The 19,891-nt window shown below is 45.2% G+C and overlaps 1 protein-coding gene across 1 annotated transcript in view; it reads right to left on the reverse strand.

Annotated features, from left to right (window-relative positions):
• The window catches only part of SNRK (SNF related kinase), a 62,239-nt gene extending 43,456 nt beyond the window's left edge, over nucleotides 1-18,783 (reverse strand). The window contains exons 1-2 of the mRNA XM_062200616.1: nucleotides 18,665-18,783; nucleotides 63-756 (exon numbers count right to left, since the gene is read on the reverse strand). Coding sequence (XP_062056600.1) covers nucleotides 63-651 — 589 coding nt within the window. The 5' untranslated portion in view covers nucleotides 652-756; nucleotides 18,665-18,783. The remainder of the gene's footprint in view (nucleotides 1-62; nucleotides 757-18,664) is intronic.
• Between the last annotated feature and the right edge of the window lie 1,108 nt (nucleotides 18,784-19,891).

Below are 19,891 nucleotides of genomic sequence, written 5' to 3' on the forward strand. Positions count from 1 at the left end.
AACCAACAAAAAAATAGCTGGTAGAATTCAAGTGGGCAAATACTGGAGAGAAGATTACCTACCTACTGCGGGTGCATCATACTCATCACCAAGCAGAATTTCTGGAGCAGAATATGCAAGAGATCCACAGCTTGTCGTGAGCTTCTTCCCTGGTTGAAATTTGTTGCTGAAACCAAAGTCTGTCAACTTTACAAGACCTTGTTTTTCAAAGAAGACTACATTCTCTGGTTTTAAGTCTCTATGAACCACATGGAGTTTATGACAATAAGATATAGCATGAACTATCTGAGCAAAGTACTTCTTGGCCAAGTCTTCATTAAGACCTTCCTCGTGTTTCATTATGTAATCAAACATATCTCCTCCATCCCCAAGTTCTAGAATAAGATACAGTTTGGTCTGGGTGTCAATAACTTCATAAAGGCGTACGATGTTAGGATGTTGCACCAATTTCATGCATCTCACTTCCTGGAAAAGATGGCCAGTGGCTAGAGTGTCCAGCTTTGTCTTGTCAATAACTTTTACTGCCACCTTTTCACCTGTAAACACATGCCTGGCAAGTTTAACCACTGCAAAATGACCTCGACCCAAGGTTTTATCCAGATCATATAATCCAGCAATCTTTCCATCATATCCTCGCTTGAATCCTGCCATGCTGGTCAACAGAAGGCAAAATGTTTAGAGTGTCTGAAACAGATCTTCTCATATAAGAATACCAGATGAAAATATGGAATTCATTTTCAATCTCATCAAGGACATCTACAAAATAAGAGAAGAAAGAAAAGTCAATTTCTGTAACTTTTCCTTCTATAACATACTTTGTCTTTTTACATTTCAATAAAAGCTTGAGGTAAATAAACTGAGCCATAAAACGAGTCAAGGTAATTTGCAAGAATGAATTGTTATATTTACAGTTTACATTTTACACTACAAATTTAACTACCATACTAAATTTTACAAACTGAAAAAATTAATAATTTTATGGAAGCAACTTCTTGGTGATGTCAGTAGTAAGAAAACTGGCATTTGATGAGCTATGTTTAAAAACAAGTATTTTCCAAAAGTAATTTCAAGTAATGTCTTGAAAAAAAAAAAAAAAGGCAACTGTAGACGAGAAAGAGAAAACATAAAGAGTGAACATCTGGACAAAACTCAATAATTTTTTACCTACTGTCCCCAGATTTGCAATATTTCAAGTGGAAAAAAAGAAAAGAATAGAATAGAATAGAAAACTACCCCTTCAGCAAGGCTTCTCTAACCCTCCCAGCTAGAACTACCTTCTCTGTATCTCCAAAGTGCCTGGTGACACCTGCACACCGTGTAGTCTCATTTATCTAAGCACACCACCTGTTTTCAGGATGGCAGGTTCCTGACAGCATTCTACTCCACTATTCTAGTTTGTTCTTCTCCCAGCAACTACACAGGGTTTACAACTAGCAAGCAGGTCTTCAAAACTGTTTCCTTACATTTTGGAATGCAACTTTCATCCAAAATGTTTATGAGACAACTGTTCCATTTGGTATCACTAGTGCCAGGAACATGCCTGGCACCTAGCTGGTGCTTAATAAATATATACTGACTGACTACAACTCACTCTTCGTACTTTATTATCATTTTCCAACTCTCCATATAACCCACCACAACCTGCTTCCATGTCAAGGCTAAAAGAGCAGGCATTCTTACAGACCACTTAAATCTTAAAGAACATTTGATTTTAAAGATCAAAATTCATATGGTATCCAGAACTCTCAGCCTTTACATAATGTAAACTACCAACAGACACAGGTTAATGTAGGTGATCCTGACTCAGAGAAACAAACAAATGCATCAATTTATACAAATTAAGATATAAATCTCAGAGGCTTAACTGCCACTTTCATTTTTTCTAACTAGAATCTGATAGAACTGGACCAAGAAAGCCAATGAGGACCACAGCAGCCCCAAGGCGAGCTGTGAGCCCTAGCAGTGCACATCCACCTGCTCCAGGAAGCCCTCTCCTGGAGCTCCCGGGAGCAGGTGCAGAGTCTCAGCTACACATTACTAAGACCAGCTCTAGCAGTATTTAATCTCTATAGGTGAAAATACACCAAGGAACTAAATTTTAAATACAACAAGGTAGTTTTTTTCTTCAGAAAGCAAAAACACTGCATTCCTTTATATTTCATCATCAACAGAACAGGGGAAAAAAACTAAGGTTTAACAGGTACTTGCACAAAATGAACCAAACTGGATTGCATCATCGAATCAACAATCCAGAAAAGGCAGCCTGAGTCTCATTTTTATAGCCAAGGAAACAGATTCTGCTCTCAGGTACACGTGACTTACGTTATGTGCAAAAGCTGAAGATTCAAGCCTAATTCAGGTTTGAATCCCACACTCTTTATAAAGCCCACACTTTATAAAACATTCGACCACTCCAATCAATGCTATATTTAGGATGATAGTAATATCTTTAGAGTAAAAAGAAGCAAGAAGTCATTCTCACCTCAGAAATTACCTGAATCACATGAACTAGCAGTCTATCAAAAACTGGATGTATTATAGACTCAACAAGTCAATGTCAGCATGTTTACAGACATGTTTTTTATATGTTAGCCATGACTGTGATAATAAATAGCACTGCTATTCCCTGGTGAACATTACATGCCAGTCACATACCAAATGCTTTACCTCATCCTCATGTCACCTTACAATTGTCCTCAGAGACCGCAATGATAAGCCCTGTTTTGAGACACAGAAAGCCTATGTACCATGGCCTATGATACAGGTCCAGTAGGTAAAAGACCTGGGAGTCAAACCCAGGCAGTCTGACACCAAGGCTGTGCTTCTCAACCATACACCATGTTGATTCTGCAAATTCATTTCAAAACTAAATTAATCCTGTTTCTATCAAGAATAAACCTGTATGCCATAAAGGTGTTGGAGGGGAAAAAAGCCAATTTCTTCCATACTGTGCATTTTCCCTGTCATCTAGGCTAGTAATTTTAATGATAATAATTTAATGATTTTAATTAACAGAGAAATCCAAATTGAAAGAACTCCCTTGTTTGGACAGCAGCTCCCCAAAAGAAACATAAATTTTTGAAAACAAAAACTGTAGGCTAACTTCAGGGGACAGGAAGATCTTTAAATCTCTAACTGCAATTAATTCTAAGGGCTGTAATTACTCCTAACATTCTACCTAAAGGTGTCTACTTTTCCACTGCACAAGCTTCCAAAACAGATTCCTTCAGGCTACCCTAACTTAGAAAATTTTTATTCATCTACACCTATCACTCTAGTTTAGCTGTGTTCCTAGAAAGTGGTATATAAACAAAATTTGAAAAAATGAATCTGAGGTTTTCATTAAAACCATTTTATTTCAAATGAATGTTTTAAAAGTTTTTTTTCAGGATCTCAGACCCCAGAGACAATCACTTAACACCTTGATGCTTCTTTTCTCAGATCTACGCCAGGAAAAGGGCAAAATGAAGTAATTTTTAATCCACTGATGAGCTCATGGCAAAGAACCTAACAGTGTCTTCACAATGACAGTGTACCTTCTAGTGAGACAATCACTCTCACTATCAAAGACTTTTTGGTGCAGGCAGCCCTTCCTGAGAGCCCATGAAACTATCACTAAATCATATACATAAAGAAAAGGACAATACCATTAACTAAAGGTTGGGAAGAAAAACACCCTTGTTTTTAAGTAACAGCCCACTACCTAATTCTACTAAAGGGTAATTTTAGTACAAAATTATTAAATCATGTTTTGATCTCTGAGGTGCTGTTTGTGGCTAAAAGTCATTCAGAACATCGATGCCGAATGTCAAGACGTGGCTTATGGGAAACAAAGGGGAATCTGCACCGCATGCCCCAGACATACCCTGCCAACTGTATAACAACAAGGGTAACAAATCCTTATCATCACTGTGCTTTGTTAGTTGCTTCTTTCTCCTAAAAGAAAATACAGGAAAAAAAATCTCAGTTTTGTTCTATTTAACTTTGTTTCAAGTCAGAATATAAGCCCTAAGGCCAGGTTCTCGATAAAAGTATAAAAACGGCAAAGCCACCTTTAGTGACCAAGTGTCCCGGCCCTCTGTGAATTCCAACTCCTTTAAGCAACCTTTAGTGAACAGACTTTCAGAGTGAATGGGCACAGATATTCTTCCAGATAGCTGGGTCAGAAAGCTAATTCCACTAAAGGAAAAACTGAACACGAGCACATGTGCCATTTCCTAAACGCCTCCTGAGGGAGAGGCTCACCATGTTTCACTCGATCCTCACAGGGAGGCTGCAAGTTAGGCCCATCAGGCCTGGCCTGGCTGCTGAGCGGCAGGCTCTGGCTCTAAGCCGGACCAGTCTGGCTGCAGAGTCCCTGCTGGCTCATGAGACGCCCACTGACACAGCCACAGACAGCAACCTTCACAAGATGCTGTCCTCTAGGAAGCACCAACGATGATGCCCGCAACACGGCACACACGAAGCACCTTCACACTGTGGGCTTGCCATCTGAGAGTTAACACCATCACTAAGAACAAAATGTGAGCAGGGCACTGCTGAGACAGCCTTCCGAGCCCTTCCACAACAATGAGAAACCACAAGCACGGAAAGTCTGAACACCCACCGGGGCCACGGCAACTTCCGCTACACACTAAAGGGGAGCAGTGTCCCAGTGACCACGAAGCCCCCAAGCTCCAGGCACTCACGTGAAAAGGAGTACAGAGTACACAGGAGCTGGAAGGAGGAGGAAAGGTGGGTGACCCCGGGATATAAATAAGCCGACTGCTGGGGGTAAGGGGGTAAGGACAGACAGGCAGGACTGCAGCACTAACCAGCCAGCAGAGCCACGGCTCAGGTCCAGACAGGGACAGGCAAGCCCCAGGATGTCTACTGCCTGACCCTCCAGCACTCCAAGTGCGACAGGACAGTTCCTCCCATTATCCTCCCTGCCTCTCTCTTCCCAGCAGCCCCTACTGCAACCAAGCCAGTGCGCTACTGCGCTGGCGGAGCACTGCTTCGGAAAGCCAGGGGCTGAGCTGAGTCCCAGCTCGCCTAGCACTAGCCGCAGGACCTCGGCAAGTGACCTCACCTCTCCGCGTGGTCAGTTTCCTCTTTGGAAGATGCTATTAAATAAGACACAACTTTACAGGCCATGGCAAGAATTAAATGAGTTAATAAGATAGGCAAAGAGTTTAAAACAGGGCCTGGCACAGAGTAAGCCCTCAGTAACAGCAGCTGCCACCACCATGGCTGCACACCCACCACCCAAGCAGAAACTCTTAGCTGCTCACTATTTCAAGCAAAGCAAGGCTTTTTTGCTTTCGTTAATTTTTTTTTTCAAAAAAGTTTTGCTTTCATAAAAAACTAAAACTTATTAAATTGAAAGTGAGTGCTGTTAAGATTGCGAGATAAAAGAAATAATGTCCCTAGTGGGACAGCAAAGCCTGAAGTATCTCAAAATCTAAGTATTTGCTTTAAAAATAATAAGATAATTTTCTATTAAATGTACCCTTTCAAAAAGGACTAAATGTTCCCTTACCTTCTTTTCCCCTATTAAAGTAATATATTCTCAAAGAAAATTTGGAAAACACAAAATAGGGAAATAGAATTAAAAAGGTACCCGCTGGCCGGTGTCTTGGTGCAGCCGGTTAAGCTGCCACTTACGTCGGCATTCCACATAGTACCGGTTTGAGACCCAGCTGCTTGACTTCAGATCCAGCACTCTGCTAATGAGCCTGAGAAAGCAGCAGAAGATGGCCAAGTACCTGAACTCCTGACACCCATGTGGGAGTCTTGGCTGGCGTTCTGGGTTCCTGGCTTCAGCCTGCTCCAGCCCAGGCTCTTGTGGCCATCCAGGGAGTGAACCAATGGACAGATCTCTCTGCCTCACACCCGTGACCCTAGCACTGAAAACCAGCACTATTAACATTCTGGTAGTCACCTAACGATCATACACAGCTTCTGCCCTGTTTGTTGCACAGAAGGATGCTCTTTCAATGCATGACTTTCAATCCCACATGATACTTTTTTCACTTGACTACACTGTCCCTTGTTTTTGCATCTGTGTTTCAATTATGAAAGGAGGGGTGGGCATTGTGGTACAACAGGTTAAGCCACCACCTAAACTCTTGCATCCCGTACCAGAGGGCTGGTTCAAGTCCTGGATATTTGGCTTCCTATTCAGCTTCCTGCTAATGCATCCTGGGAGACAGCAAGTGATCCTGGCTCAAGTGCTGGGACCCAGATACAGTTCTGGGCTCCTGTTTTTAGCCTGGCTCAAGCTGACCTTTGTGGGCATTTGGAGAGTGAACTACCGAGTAGAAGAGTTTCTCCTTCTCTCTCCCTCTCTCTGTTACACTGCCTTTCAAAATAGTAAATAAACATTTTTTAAAACTATGAAAGGAGTATCTGTTTAGGGGAAAAAGAAATTACAAGTCAATCATACAAACTTGCAAAAATGGCCAAAAGAGAGGAAGATTTTTAAAAATGCATCCATTGCCTGACTCTCTAACCAACTGTCTGCTAACAATTCTGGAAAGCAGCCCTCAAATTCCTTTTTATGTATAATATATGTCCAGACACAATGTTTTTATTTTTTTTTCTTTTTAAAAAGATTTATCTATTGTATTTGAAAGTCAGAGTTACACAGAGAGAGAGGCAGAGAGAGAGAGAGAGAGAAAGAGAGAGAGAAAGAAAGTCTTCCACCCGATGGTTCACTCCCCAATTGGCCACAACGCCTGGAGCTGCACCAATCCAAAGCCAGGAACCAGGAGCTGCTTCTGGGTCTTCCATAAGGGTGCAGAGGCCCAAGCACTTGGGCCATCTTCTACTGCTTTCCCAGGCCACAGCAGAGAGCTGGATCGGAAGTGGAGCAGCCGGGTCTCTAACCAGCACCCATATGGGATGCCAGCACTTCAGGCCAGGGCATTAACCAGCTGCGCCACAGTGCTGGCCCCCAAACACAATATTTTTAATAAAATGGGATCATATACAGGGCAAGGGTGGGAGTGCAAACATCAGCAGGGAGAGAGGTTTGTTACTATTTTCAAAATGTTGCTATCCAAAAAACAAGTTGGACAAATTCAAGTTCATTCTAGAAAATTCAGAAAATGCAGAAAAGCACAACAAAGTAAAATCACCTGTTACCTCCCCTAGGCTGGCTGACCAGATCTGAGTGTTAACTCTTTGTACTTGGGCTTCCTTACAAAGCCAAGCTGGTGAATGTGAAGTCTGGTAACTACTTTCCTGTACTTTATATGATGAACATTTCCCATGAAATGAGTTCTTTTAAATCCATATTTTTAATGACCACATGGTGAAAATGACACTTTACATGGCAAACACCACTAAACCCGGCCATCCTAAGGCAGCCTTCTTACTCAGCCCGGTCGCCTGCGCACAGACCCAGGCTGGACCCATGCGTAACAGGCCAGCTGGCCAAGGATGTTTACAAAATGGAAATTTATGTTTGAGAAACAAGCCCTGGAGTGTGTTGCAAGAATATACTGATGTTCTCCCAGCTAAAGAGAGCAGAAGCAACCGAAGCATGTGGGTGTGGCTGGAGAAGAGGAAGGAAGTGTGGGTGGCCCCACACAGGTCTGCAAGCTGCTGACAACAGTCGCAGAGCCAGCCTCTGTTCAACCTACTGGGGACCTGGAATTCACCCTGTTACTCTGGCTAAAACTCACTCTCAGCTTTGGGTGGACATCATCACGACTGCCGCACTGCACAAATGTCGCCTACCCTTATGCTTTCCCCCAGGAGAGACACGGACAGAAGGACACAACAGGATGGTGAGCAAAGGTGGCTCTGCCTGGATGCCAGGGACCAACATAGGGCATGAAAAAGCAGAGGATTTGGAAAAAAGGGGCCAGCAAAATCTAGGCTAATTCTATAGCCTCTTTATGATTTGCTTGGAATATTATAAACTTCCCCCAAAATCAGTCCACCAATATTTCAAGACATGTTAAACACTGTAAAAACAACTATGCCGATGCTCTCTACTACAATTAACACTTTAATTTTGCAAAGCTACTTTAACACTGCATTTAAGCTTCTTACATGGAAATTCTCTAGTATCTTTTACAAATACCAAAGAATGAAAACTGCAAGCCTCAGTCATGGGAAAATCAGACTGAACTGTACAGATTACTGAAAAACCAACTTAAGTAAGGAAACTAACACTCTCTCAGTGAGTATTACCAACCTGATCTAACCGCTAAAAATTAAAGAAATGTATGGCAAAAAGGGCACAGGCTGAAAGGAAGACAAGAAGCTAAATCCTCCAGGATTACCAATATCCCCCAGGTCAAGCAAAATCAACACAACCTACCATGCAGCCACCACTGCTGTTCTCTTGATCTAAAATCAACAACAGTCCACTCTTCTAGAACAGCGCCTCCTCGTGAGAGTTATCAATACAAGCTACAACTCCAAGATGAAGAACAGGTCCTAAGTTATAGAATTTCTCACTGGACCAGTTGTGATGACCATGTAGCCACTGTGCAATCACTGGATGGAATCAAGATGGGGACTACACATAAAAAGTTAAGCACGTTATTTGTTAGTAATCACTGACCAAACTGTGCCTCCGAGTCTTTGGGAAAGCATTTTCCCAGGGGAAGGTAACTGCCTGCTAAAGTATGTTCTCAGTTTTCTTCCAAGTCATTTTAATTTTAATAGACTAAGAGGGTCATACTAGGAGCCTGCTCCATCTCAGGGCAATGACCAGGTTGCCAATGCAGATCAATCCTGCAAGGACTGGCTTAAGTCATCTTTAATTCATCTAAATAAAACAAGCTGAAGTCCAGGTTAATCAAGGAATTTAGATATATTCAGGAGTCAGGCAAACCATTAACCAACACAGAGCACTATTGAGTATTAACAGACAGAAAGGGGTTAGCGCTGCAAGCCACAAAACTTGGACTAGCAATGCAAGCGGTAAGTTCAAATTCCTATACAGAATTTGCCTCTTGTTAAAGTGATGAAAAACACTAAGCAAATCATCATTTCTACCTGTGGGTGAGACTTAATCAGTATGGAGGTCCTGGCAAAAAGTGTTCACACAATAAATAATGATTTAAACAAAACTGGTGTGCAGAAATCACTCCAAAATAAAGCCAGCCCACAATCACGCACTGTTGCCAGGAAAACAAAAGCTATGGAAAACTTAAATCTAAATCTCATCTTCCCCAAAGCTTTTATTTCCACTATCAAAACACAACTTAACTTGCTGTCATCTTTTTTTCCTGATAATATGATAAAGATGGCAATTTTAAAAAATGGTTAAAAAAAACACATACACAAGACCAGAAAAAACAAAAATAATCAGGAAACCAAGGCAGTAGCAACTAACAAGAAAGAATCATTTGGTGATTCTGACACTGATGGGACAGCAAGTTAACTTTTTGAAAAGCAATTGGGCGATAGGTGTATCAACTGTGCTCAAATAATTAATATCCTTGACTTAAATCTCTTACTACAGGTTGAGCATCCGTAATCTAAAAATCTGAAATGCTCTAAAGCCAATACTTTTTGAGTGCCATGACAGCATAAGTAGAATATTATACTCTGCTTCATGCATAGATTAAAAATATTCTATAGAAAATATCTTCAGGCTATGTGTATAAGCTTTATTTGAAACATAAATGAATTCTGTGTTTAGTCTTGGGTTTTTTTCCCCAAGATATCTCATATGTACATGCAAATATTCCAAACTCAAAAAAAAAAAAAATCCAAACCATTTCTAGTCCCAAGTATTTCACATAAAGAATATACAACCTGTATTAGATTTATGTCTTAACATAAAAAAAAATATGTATATGCAAATATTCCAAACTCAAAAAAAAAAAAATCCAAACCATTTCTAGTCCCAAGTATTTCACATAAAGAATATACAATCTGTATTAGATTTATGTCTTAATAAAGATGTGGCCATTTATATCCCACAGTGTTCAGTAACACTTACTTATGGCCAAAAACTCAGAAATAACGTAAAGGCCTATATAATATGAAAATGTTTAAATAAATCATAAAATATCCAACATGAACACTATGCTGCTATATTTTGAAGCTGTGTGGGAAATTCTGACAACATTAACGTTAAGTAAAAAAAAATAAAATCATAAACCAAATTTCAAAGCATATGATCCCAATTTTTTTTTCGTAAGCCCAACATTAACTGTGAGGACTTTTTAATATTTTATTTATTTATTTTAAAGGCAAAGTTACAGACACAGAGAGGGAGAGACAGAGAGGTTGGTCTTCGACCCACTGGTTCACGCTGCAAGTGGCCACAACAACCAGGCCAAAGCTAGGAGCCAGGCGTTTCTTCCAGGTTTCCCACACAAGTGCAGGGGCTCAAGTACTTGTGTCACCTTCCTCTGCTTTCCCAGACCATTAGCAGAGATCTAGATCAGAGAGTAGCAGCCTGGACACAAACTAGTGTTCATATGGGATGCCAGCACCGCAGGCGGAGGCATGGCACATCACAGCATCGGCCCCGTCATCCCAATTTTTTAAAAAGCATGTAATGTGTGTGGATTCTCTATATTTCAAAAATCCACAATGTTAAGTTAGTGAAATTATAGAATTTTCTTCTTTTAATGTTTCTCTTCTATTAAATTTTTAACAGTGAATGTTGTTTTCTTAATCCAGGAAAGGTGAAGGTTATTAACTATTTTTACTTTCTGTACATAACTACTCAATCTACTTTTTATTAGGAGGTCTATGAAACAGAAAGTCAGTTTCCCTGAAAATGTACTATCGGATGCTTGCTTACATAACTGCAATAAACAAGACATGTTGTGAGAGAGACTGCTCCTCTGAGGGTCAGGGGTGCAGTTCCTTCAGGCTGCAAAGGGGAACACCAAGGCACCTGCATTATTAGCAAGCTGAGCCCTAACTGTTCAGGATACACCACCATCCGTGTCCTGTAGAACCCTAGAAAATGGGATGTACAAATAACAAGATGATTACCGAGGCAGCCTCGGGAAGTACAGGCTCATCAAGGCCGGGGGTGGCCCACGACCCAGGGCTTACGGCCACAGGGAGCAGAGGCGCACCCCACTCCCAAAGCAGGGGAAAGAGGCAGCAGAGCAACAGCACCCAGCTGGCAGACTCAGGAGAGGAGAGCGCCAATTTGGGTGAAGCTATGATTCCAAGTAGAAGACGAGTAGGTTTAGTAAGGTCATCGAGAACGCTGATTTCTGAAGGCTCCCTGATGGCTCTCCACTTGACCAGCTGTGCCGAACATGCGGCCTTTCACAACCAATGGAAAGCAAGCCGCATTAATAACTCGCCATGTATCTATCTCCAATTATACTAAAGTTTAAGTAAAGTGTCATTAAAGTGTTTAGAACACACAGAGAAAGCTTCTTCTCAAAGAGCTGATATAAGAAAAATTCTTTGCGTGTTATATGAAAGCAACATAAAAATAAGGTTCATTAGACAATCTTAAAAGTTCAACATTCACTTCAAAGTTTGACAAAACACTGATTTTTGTTTTGACTCATTAACGCTCTCTCATTACACATACTACCTTTCTAAAGACCTACTACTAACCTACACAGGTATATACAGAAATTAGTTTTATAGCAAAACTACAGCTCACTTTTCTTTCACTTCGCATTTTAAATCAAAAAAAAAAAAAACCTTTTATTATCTCAATTCCCCATTAGAATTCTAGCTTTGTCTGAATGCAGATCTCAAAGAGAGGAAAACAGAATTTCATGACTGGAAATCTATATAGCTGCTGGGCTTTTTATTTGTTAAACCACTCAGTTCCTCACAACCAGTGACAAAATGCAAGTAGCATACCCACTTTACAAATGAGAAAGCAGAGCCAGAGACAGCAAACTCACTCCACGCTGGTCCTCCGCTCACAGCCGCCTGGTCTGAGCCTTGCATTTTTCCCCCTGCAACAACACAATGCCTCCCTTTGACCTGTGCCTCCTAATTCCCAGGGAAGCAGAAGCACTGAGACACATCTAGGTGTCGGGATCCTTCTCCAGTTCTGACATGCCACGCGAGTTACCTGCCAGCAATCAAATTTCCTGGCACCAAACACTTACACACTTATCTAATAAACAATGATAAGTAATTCTAATATTTGGTGAAATGTTTAGAAACTGCTTTGTAAGTTGAGAAAGGAAGTTACAGGCAAATAACCATTCAGACAAACTGAGGTAATGACTGGTTCTCTAAACACAGAAGAGCACCTTGAAAATAACTTGGCACAACTGCTGGCACACAGCTTCAAGTGGCAAGATTCCTTCCCAGCCAAAACCAAGGAAGAAATTCAGGTAAAATATGCATAGGTTTTATTTTCTGCTTAAAAACTTTGATTTTTCCCAAACTGAATTTTACTTTACAATTTACATTCTTTCCATTTGTTTCTGCGAAAGCATTTTCCTTTATAAGAGGATTAGTTACTACTTGTAAGACAGGAGAGCAAAGGACAAAATTGAGCCATGAAACTGCAGACTGAATATTCTCATTCCACAGTTTTTTTGCACCATTCATAATGCTGTACAATAATGAAGAGAAACTTGCACAATATGAGGTAAAACAGAAACAACTATACCTTAAAAAGTACTTTTGTCCTCTGGTAAACAAAAAGGCTGTACATGAGTATGACTATTTTAAAGAGATCCATGAATATAGTATACTCTAGCTTCATAATATGTCCATAAGTATTTGTTACTAAGAATTTTGTTTAGACACTGTTAAAACTTCCATTAAATACCTAAAATGTTTCTTGGGGCCAGCATTGTGGCTTAGCGGGTAAAGCCACTGCCTGCAGTGCTGGCATCCCATATGGGTGCTGGTTCAAGTCCTGGTTGCTCCACTTTCCATCCAGCTCTATGCTATGGCCTGGGAAAGCATAAGTCCTTGGGCCCCTGCACCTGTGTGGGAGACCCTGAGGAAGCTCCTGGCTCCTGACTTTGGATTGGCACAGCTCTGTTCATAGTAGCCAACTAGGGAGTGAACCAATGGATGGAAGACCTCTCTCTCTCTCTCTCTGCCTCTCCTTCTCTCGCTGTATAACTCTGACTTTCAAATAAATAAATAACTCTTTAAAAAATAAATGTTTCTTATAACCCACAGAGTTGAATATGAAAACAAGTTCAAAATATTATTCAGATATTTCCCCTAGTTATGTAATACAGAATAAAAGAAAAATAATGACCCAACAAGTATGTGTGTACATACTGGGGAGAAGGAACATCAGAGAAGCTAGGGCAGTAGCCCTGAGTCTCTGCATGTCCAAGTACCAACTTTTCTCCTTAACTTCAGCACGGGGGTACACTTTAGGAAAGATCAAAATTCCTTTATCCAGCAAACATGCACAGCAACATGGCAGTTCAGTGGAAACAGCGCCGCGGATGTAGAGCCCCACAAGTTACTCAACTTCTATGGACAGGCATGCCTTTATCTGTAAAGCAAGGATAATTACCACTCTGGGCAGTTATTGTGAAAGCTAAATGGGGTAATATAGGTTAACAAGCTGTGAGTGGGATCAAAATCACTCAAGAATTCTTTCCCCTAACTTCTCAGAACTGGCCTCCCTCCCATGAGAGTCCAGTATTTGAAGGGGGTCATGTACACATTTCCTAATCTTATTTTGTTATCAGCAGCCCAACCCGCCCAACAAACTGGTTCCTAAACACCACTGGGATATACTAGGAGGCTCCGGTTTACAATCTGTTACAGGAACAGACATGCAAAAAGAGGTGTTCTTTCTCCCAAATCTGCCTTGGGGAGTTCATAGAAGACATCCCAGAGAAACTACTCTCTCTGTGTTTGAGCTAAGAGCTGAAATTGGCAATAGTGGGAAGAGGCTTTCCAGGAAAGAGACCTGAGACAGTCTAGTGTGACTAGGACAATACAATACACAGAGCACAGGAGACGAGCAGGAAGGACCACATACCCAAAGGGCCTGTTCCCCACGCAGATAATCAGTCTGTATTTCTCCAGTGTGGCCGGCCCTTACCCATGCTTCAGGTCACCCTCCAGAAGTCCCACTTTCCCTCCTCAACTCCCCGCACAAACCAGCTCCTACTCACAGCACCATGCCCTTGGCCACCACGACTCTTCACAACCATAGAGTCATAATTACCTGTGTGATCATGTGGCAAACAGTGTGTCCCCCAACAGACTAAATGATTAGTTCAGTTCCCTGAAGGCCACTAACTGCTCACTTTAGCGCTATATCCCAGGGCTTGCACAGCACATACCCATCTCATTAAATGAACAAATGCAGGCCAGTATAAGAAGCCCAAAAAGAACACTGGACAGGAGAGCAGCAATCAGAGAAGACAGTTTAACACATCACTCTGGCAGCAAAGATCAAACCAGACGACAAAGGCAAGACCAGAGCTGGGAGACAGGTAAGCAGACTGCTGATAATGTCGCCAGGTAAATGATTACAGACCTACAAACCAGGGCAGCCACCACAAGAAGCCATGGAGACACGTTTCAGAAGGAGAACCCGAGAACTCAATGCACAGCTGGCGAAGCACAGAGGGACATCTAGAACCACTGTGGTAGACAGCGGAAGCTGGCAGTGTCCTTAGACTGCAGGACAGCACAGGAACCACCGTCTCCTGAGCATCTACGATGCGCTAGCACAGTGTGGAAGATTCGCTTCTTGGCCTAGAACTGTATGACTGAACAATTTCAGTCCAACCTAGCAACATGAAAACAGGTATGGTCCTACTAATAGGCTGACAAAAATCAACAACGATTATTAGGCATCTATAAGGATATTCTTGGGTACAGACTGTCTATCAGGCATCACTCCGGTCTGGGGACGTACAGATCAGAGCAGTGTTTTCTGCCTTCAAAGAGCTGAATCCTCTGGGTTGGAGAACGGTAACTGCACATCAACAGCGGAGAAGCTCGGGTCCACTGTGCCTGTGATCTGAACAGTTACATTGGGTAATCGGAGTTTCTCGCACACTGATTTCACAACCTACATTAAACAGTCCAGGCAAATATGATGTAGTTGGGGGGGGGGGGGGTGTGCATCGAGATGCACATTCAGACCCAATCTTGCTTTGAGTCTGGAGACATTCCAGAACTTCAAACATCACGGCCCATGGACACCTGACGCTTCTGACTTTTAAATAACTGCTGAGTAGCCACACGCCAGAAGATGGGGGGACCCAATCCAAGCAAAGAAAGGGGACAAGATCTGATCTGTCATGGAAGAGCCTGCCTCAGTAGAGGCCGAATGCTGGGAGTGCCAAGGCAGGCTCTCGGGGGTCTCTGGGAGCCACAGCAGAGAAATAAACAAATGTCCAGGGAGAGCAGAGCAGGAATCTTCCTTAGACAGGTTCCTCCCCTACCACTGGCAAGAAATGTGCTTCCATGGGACACAAGGGCTCAGCCCAAGCACAGGTGCAGAAAAGCAGAGGAAGGAACGACCCTCACCAGTGTAACACCGCTCCAGACCATCCGGAACAGACACACACTGCAGTGCTGGCGCAGGGGTTTTTACACCAGCTCTGCCCAGATCACAACAAAATACCCAACACCTTTCTCTTCCATCACTAACCCTCCCTCCCTCGTGCCCCACCCCTCCCTACCTTTTCAAAGACTTTAAAGAAAGAACAGCTGCAGCTGCGTCCTGTCTCCCTCCTCAGCTCCTGCTCACCCACGTGGGTCCAGGTTCTTCTCCAGCCACTTGATCTTGTCCTCTGCCTTCCCCTCTCTCCCTGTCCTTCAAGACCACTTCACTCACCACTCCCAAGTCAGACTGTCCACCGGCCCCTCTCGGGCTTCTGCAGGGCTTTCTCTGAGCCTCACCACGGCAGCCATCGGCTCCAATTATTCTGGTTTACCTTGCTGTTTCCCAACAGCCTTTTAGCTCCAAAACATGGCGCCTGCTTTGTATTCACTTGTCTACTGCTACCTCTACCCTAGGGCCCAAAAACAGAAATACAAAGGTTTCATGAATAAATGATCAAAGGCTAAATTTATCTTCCAAGCTGCTAGAATCAACTCAACTTTTCCACGTTAAGTTGCTCTAAGAATTTACCTGCTCATACACAGACACTGGCAAGTGTCTGTACCCTGAGTAACAGTTTTTCTTTTTTGACAGGCAGAGTTAGACAGTGAGAGAGACAGAGAGAAAGGTTCACCCCCCAAATGGTTGTCATGGCCGGCGCGCAGCGCCGATCCAAAGCCAGGAGCCAGGCACTTCCTCCTGGTCTCCCAAGCGGGTGCAGGGCCCAAGCACTTGGGCCATCCTCCACTGCACTCTCGGGCCACAGCAGAGAGCTGGACTAGAAGAGGAGCAAATGGGACCAGAACCCAGAGTGCCCGCGCCGCAGGCGGAGTATTAGCCTAGTGAGCCGCGGCGCCGGCCAACAGTTTTCTTACAAAAGTATCTTAGATGAAATCTTTGAGTACACAGTAACTCCCAGGAACCAGTTGAGATAGAGTTAAATTAAGACTTCCTAACAGTTCCTCATCTGTGTTTTTAATTCCTGAAATTCTGGCCACGTGGAAGGCTCGTCTGTACCCTTTTCTCCCTGGACAGTACAACGAGCTCTTAGGCTCAGACAAGCTGCCACCAGGAAGAAGCAGGCCTTATTTATGCTCATGCTTAGAACTGTGGCTGCTCAGTATCTCCAAAACCCAGCAACTTTTTTCTATTTAGTTTCACTTTCTATAGGGAGGAAGCGCCCACAGTGAAGGCTGAGAGCAGGGGTGGGGAACATGTTTCTGCCAAGGGCCATCTGGGTATTTACAACACCATTTGCCAGCCATACAAAATTATCAACTTAAAATTGAGCCTGCTATATAGTTATCGAATCTCAAGTCCTGCCTGGGGCTGCCTTGGCAGGGTCAGACCAAATGATTTCAAGATCCTTAGGAGGCCCACAGGCCGGTTTAGGCAAAAAGTGCTTCCTGGGACCAGGACAAACAACACCCAACACGGATGCTCTTCCATTCTCATAAAGGCCACTAAAAGCCTTCCGCTTAGGATGTGTGATTAAATCTGAGCCACAAAAGCCCAATCTGCATTTCTGATCTAAGAAAACAGAAATTACTACAACTTCTGAGTTCTCCTATGCTTCAAACTATGGATCTTACTGCAATAACAGAAAAAAAAATTTTTTTTTTTACTCAGAATCACCAAAGAGTAGAGCTACAGTAATTTTGTGCACAAATATGAGAAAATAAAAACTAATTCTGCAGATGTTAAAAACTGAAAGGTAGCATTCAAAGTTTCCTGCCTGGAAAGTCATGAAGATGCGAGTGTCAAGAAAAGTTAGCTGCACGCACTTGACTTCTACACCGCTCAATAAGTGACCTTGGGAATGTCATGGAATTTCTCTGTAACATGGGAATGTCACCTGTTTCCCTCACGGGGACAATTACACAGAAAGTCGGATCAAAATGTTATTTGGTGCTCTTTGAAAAAAAAAAAAAGAAAGAAAGAAACGTGTCTAATTAGTGTGCTTTAATCACCACTTGTACAGTACATTCCAGTTCAGGAATCCAATTCCAAGAGAAATATTTAAGCAGACGTTGAAGACAGATTTCCTTAAGGGAATGATTTTATAAATCTGGAAAGCAATGTTACCAGATTATAAATTAACAAGTTGATTACATAAGCCTTGACAACCCAGGCTGGAAAGTACGCTGATACTCATTCTGATAAGTCAAAGCCTGATGTGGGACACGGCGACCCAACCGCTGTACGGAACCCAAACGGAGGCTTTTCACGCCCCACAGGAATGTGGAGCAGATTCAACAGGGGGCCCGAGGCCTGCAGGTCCAAGGCCACTGTCAGGCCAGCTTCACCTTAACCCTGTGGAATCAACACAAGCAGGTGGGCCCCTAAGACTTGCAGAATGCGCTCCCTAAAGGGGAGGGGGCAAAGCACCCTGACAGGCTCCAAGGTCCCCAAATCCTCCACCCGCCTACCGACTCTGGCAACTCCACGGCCAGATTCTCCCCCACCCCGTAAAGCCTGCACCTGGTCCCCACTGCCCAGGAAGCCTCTGGACCGTAGCTGACTGTCCTGGGAGGGACAGCCCGGGATCAAACGGATGCCACTTCCCCGGACCCCACGTCCAGGCGAGAGGCAGGCAGGGCTCTGCCGCCCGGTGCAGAGAGGGGACTCAACAGGCGATGGCCAGGGCGAGGAAGGCAGGCTTCCCGGCTGTCCCTCGGGATGGCACCGCTCCTCCCGCCGCCCCTTCTCCGCGGGCGACAGCGGCCCCCGCTCCACTGCACAAGCCCCCCGCGGCGGTCACATCTCCCCGGGACTCGCCCGCCAAGCGCTAGCAAACGCAGCCCAGCGCGGACGTGCGACCGCCGAGCCCCGCGCCCCCGGGAGCCCGGCCCGCTCCGGGGCGGGGCGCGGGGATGCGGGCGCCTCCCGAGGTGCCGCAATCCCGCCGCGGCCGCAAGGGCAGGGCCTCCGGGCGCCCCGCCGCCGCCGCCGCCGCAGTGCCGGCTCCCGCCCGGGCGCCGCCGCCCGCCGCCAGGCCGCGGCGCCGCGCTCGGGCCCCGCGTCCTCGCCGGCCGCGCGCTGCGGAGCGCGCAACTTACTTTCCGCCCGCGGCGGGCGCCCCGGCCCGGGCAACGGCGGAGGCTCCGCAGGCCGGCCCGCACCCCCCCACCCACGGCCGCGCGCCCGGCCGCGCTCTGCGCTCGCCCCTACCTCAGCAGGCAGGCGGCCGTCCGTCCGCAGCGGCCGCGGCGCCGACAACTCCCTCCCGGCCGCCGAAACCCCGCACCCAGCGTTAATCATAATACCGAGCGGGCGGCCGGCCTCGGGGAGGAGGGTGGGCCTGAGCTGCGCCTGCGCGGGGCCGCGCGTCAACCGTGACGCGACGCCGGGGCGGGGCGTCGGGGGGCGGGGCGTCGGGGGGCGGGGCCTCGAGGGGGCGGGGCGGGGCGCACCTGCGGGCGGCTGGAGGGCGTCCTGGCGGCGTCCTGACCCCGCCAGAGGGTGCGTTGTGGCTGGCGGAAGGAAGCGGGCGAGGCGCCCGAGGAGGATGGGGGACGGTGGAGGAGGAAGCCCCGGGGCCGCGGGACAATGGCCGGGAAGGGCAGCGATCGTTGTCTCTGCGGATCCGGCGGCCTTAGGGACGGGGCGGGGCGGGCGGGAGGGGGCGCGGTGAAGAATCGCAGGTGCTCGACCTTTTAAGGCTCACCACCGTCACTGTCCCCCGCCAGGTTTAAGCAAGGGAAGCAGGTGCATCCGCGTGTGAGGCCACATATACACAATACTTCTCTCTCTCTCTCTAGTGTCTTTTTCTGGGCCCAATTTGAAGGAATTCTGTTGCTAATTAAAGACAAGCGGGAGACACTGGCCAGCCAGCGCTGGAAACAGCGTGGGAAGAGCCAAAGCCCCTGAAGTCAGAGATTCAAAGCGCACCAGGTGTTAGCCGACCCCGGATGCTCCAAGATGCGGGTGGGGGTAGGTTAGTGACGGCTGGGAAGGGGTAGGGGAGAACTCCTAGCTGTCACCCTTGGAGGCTTGATGTGCCAGACCGGCTCTCCTGGATCTGCAGAAGGCCAATAAACCAGATACCGGGCAGCTGTCTCCAACCCCCTTTTTCCCTTTCTGTTCCCCCCTCCTGCCCACCTTGCCCCAAGAAAGGACGGAGCAAAGAAGGAGTGAATTTGCTTGAACTGAGGGCAGGGAGAGCAGAACCCCAGATGGCTCCCTCTGTTGACCTGCAAATGCAGAAAACCTCTTCCTTCAGACTCTTTTTTTAAGATTTATTTTATGTGTCTCAAAGAATTACACAGAGATGTAGAGGTCTCCCATTCACTGGTTCACTCTCCAGATAGCCCCAATGGGAGATCTGAAGCTAGGAGCTTCTTCAAGGTCTCCCACATCAGTGCAAGAGCCCAAGCACTTGGGCCATCCTCAGCCGCT

Source organism: Lepus europaeus, chromosome 9, assembly GCF_033115175.1.
Source record: "Lepus europaeus isolate LE1 chromosome 9, mLepTim1.pri, whole genome shotgun sequence".
Classification (NCBI taxonomy): domain Eukaryota; kingdom Metazoa; phylum Chordata; class Mammalia; order Lagomorpha; family Leporidae; genus Lepus; species Lepus europaeus.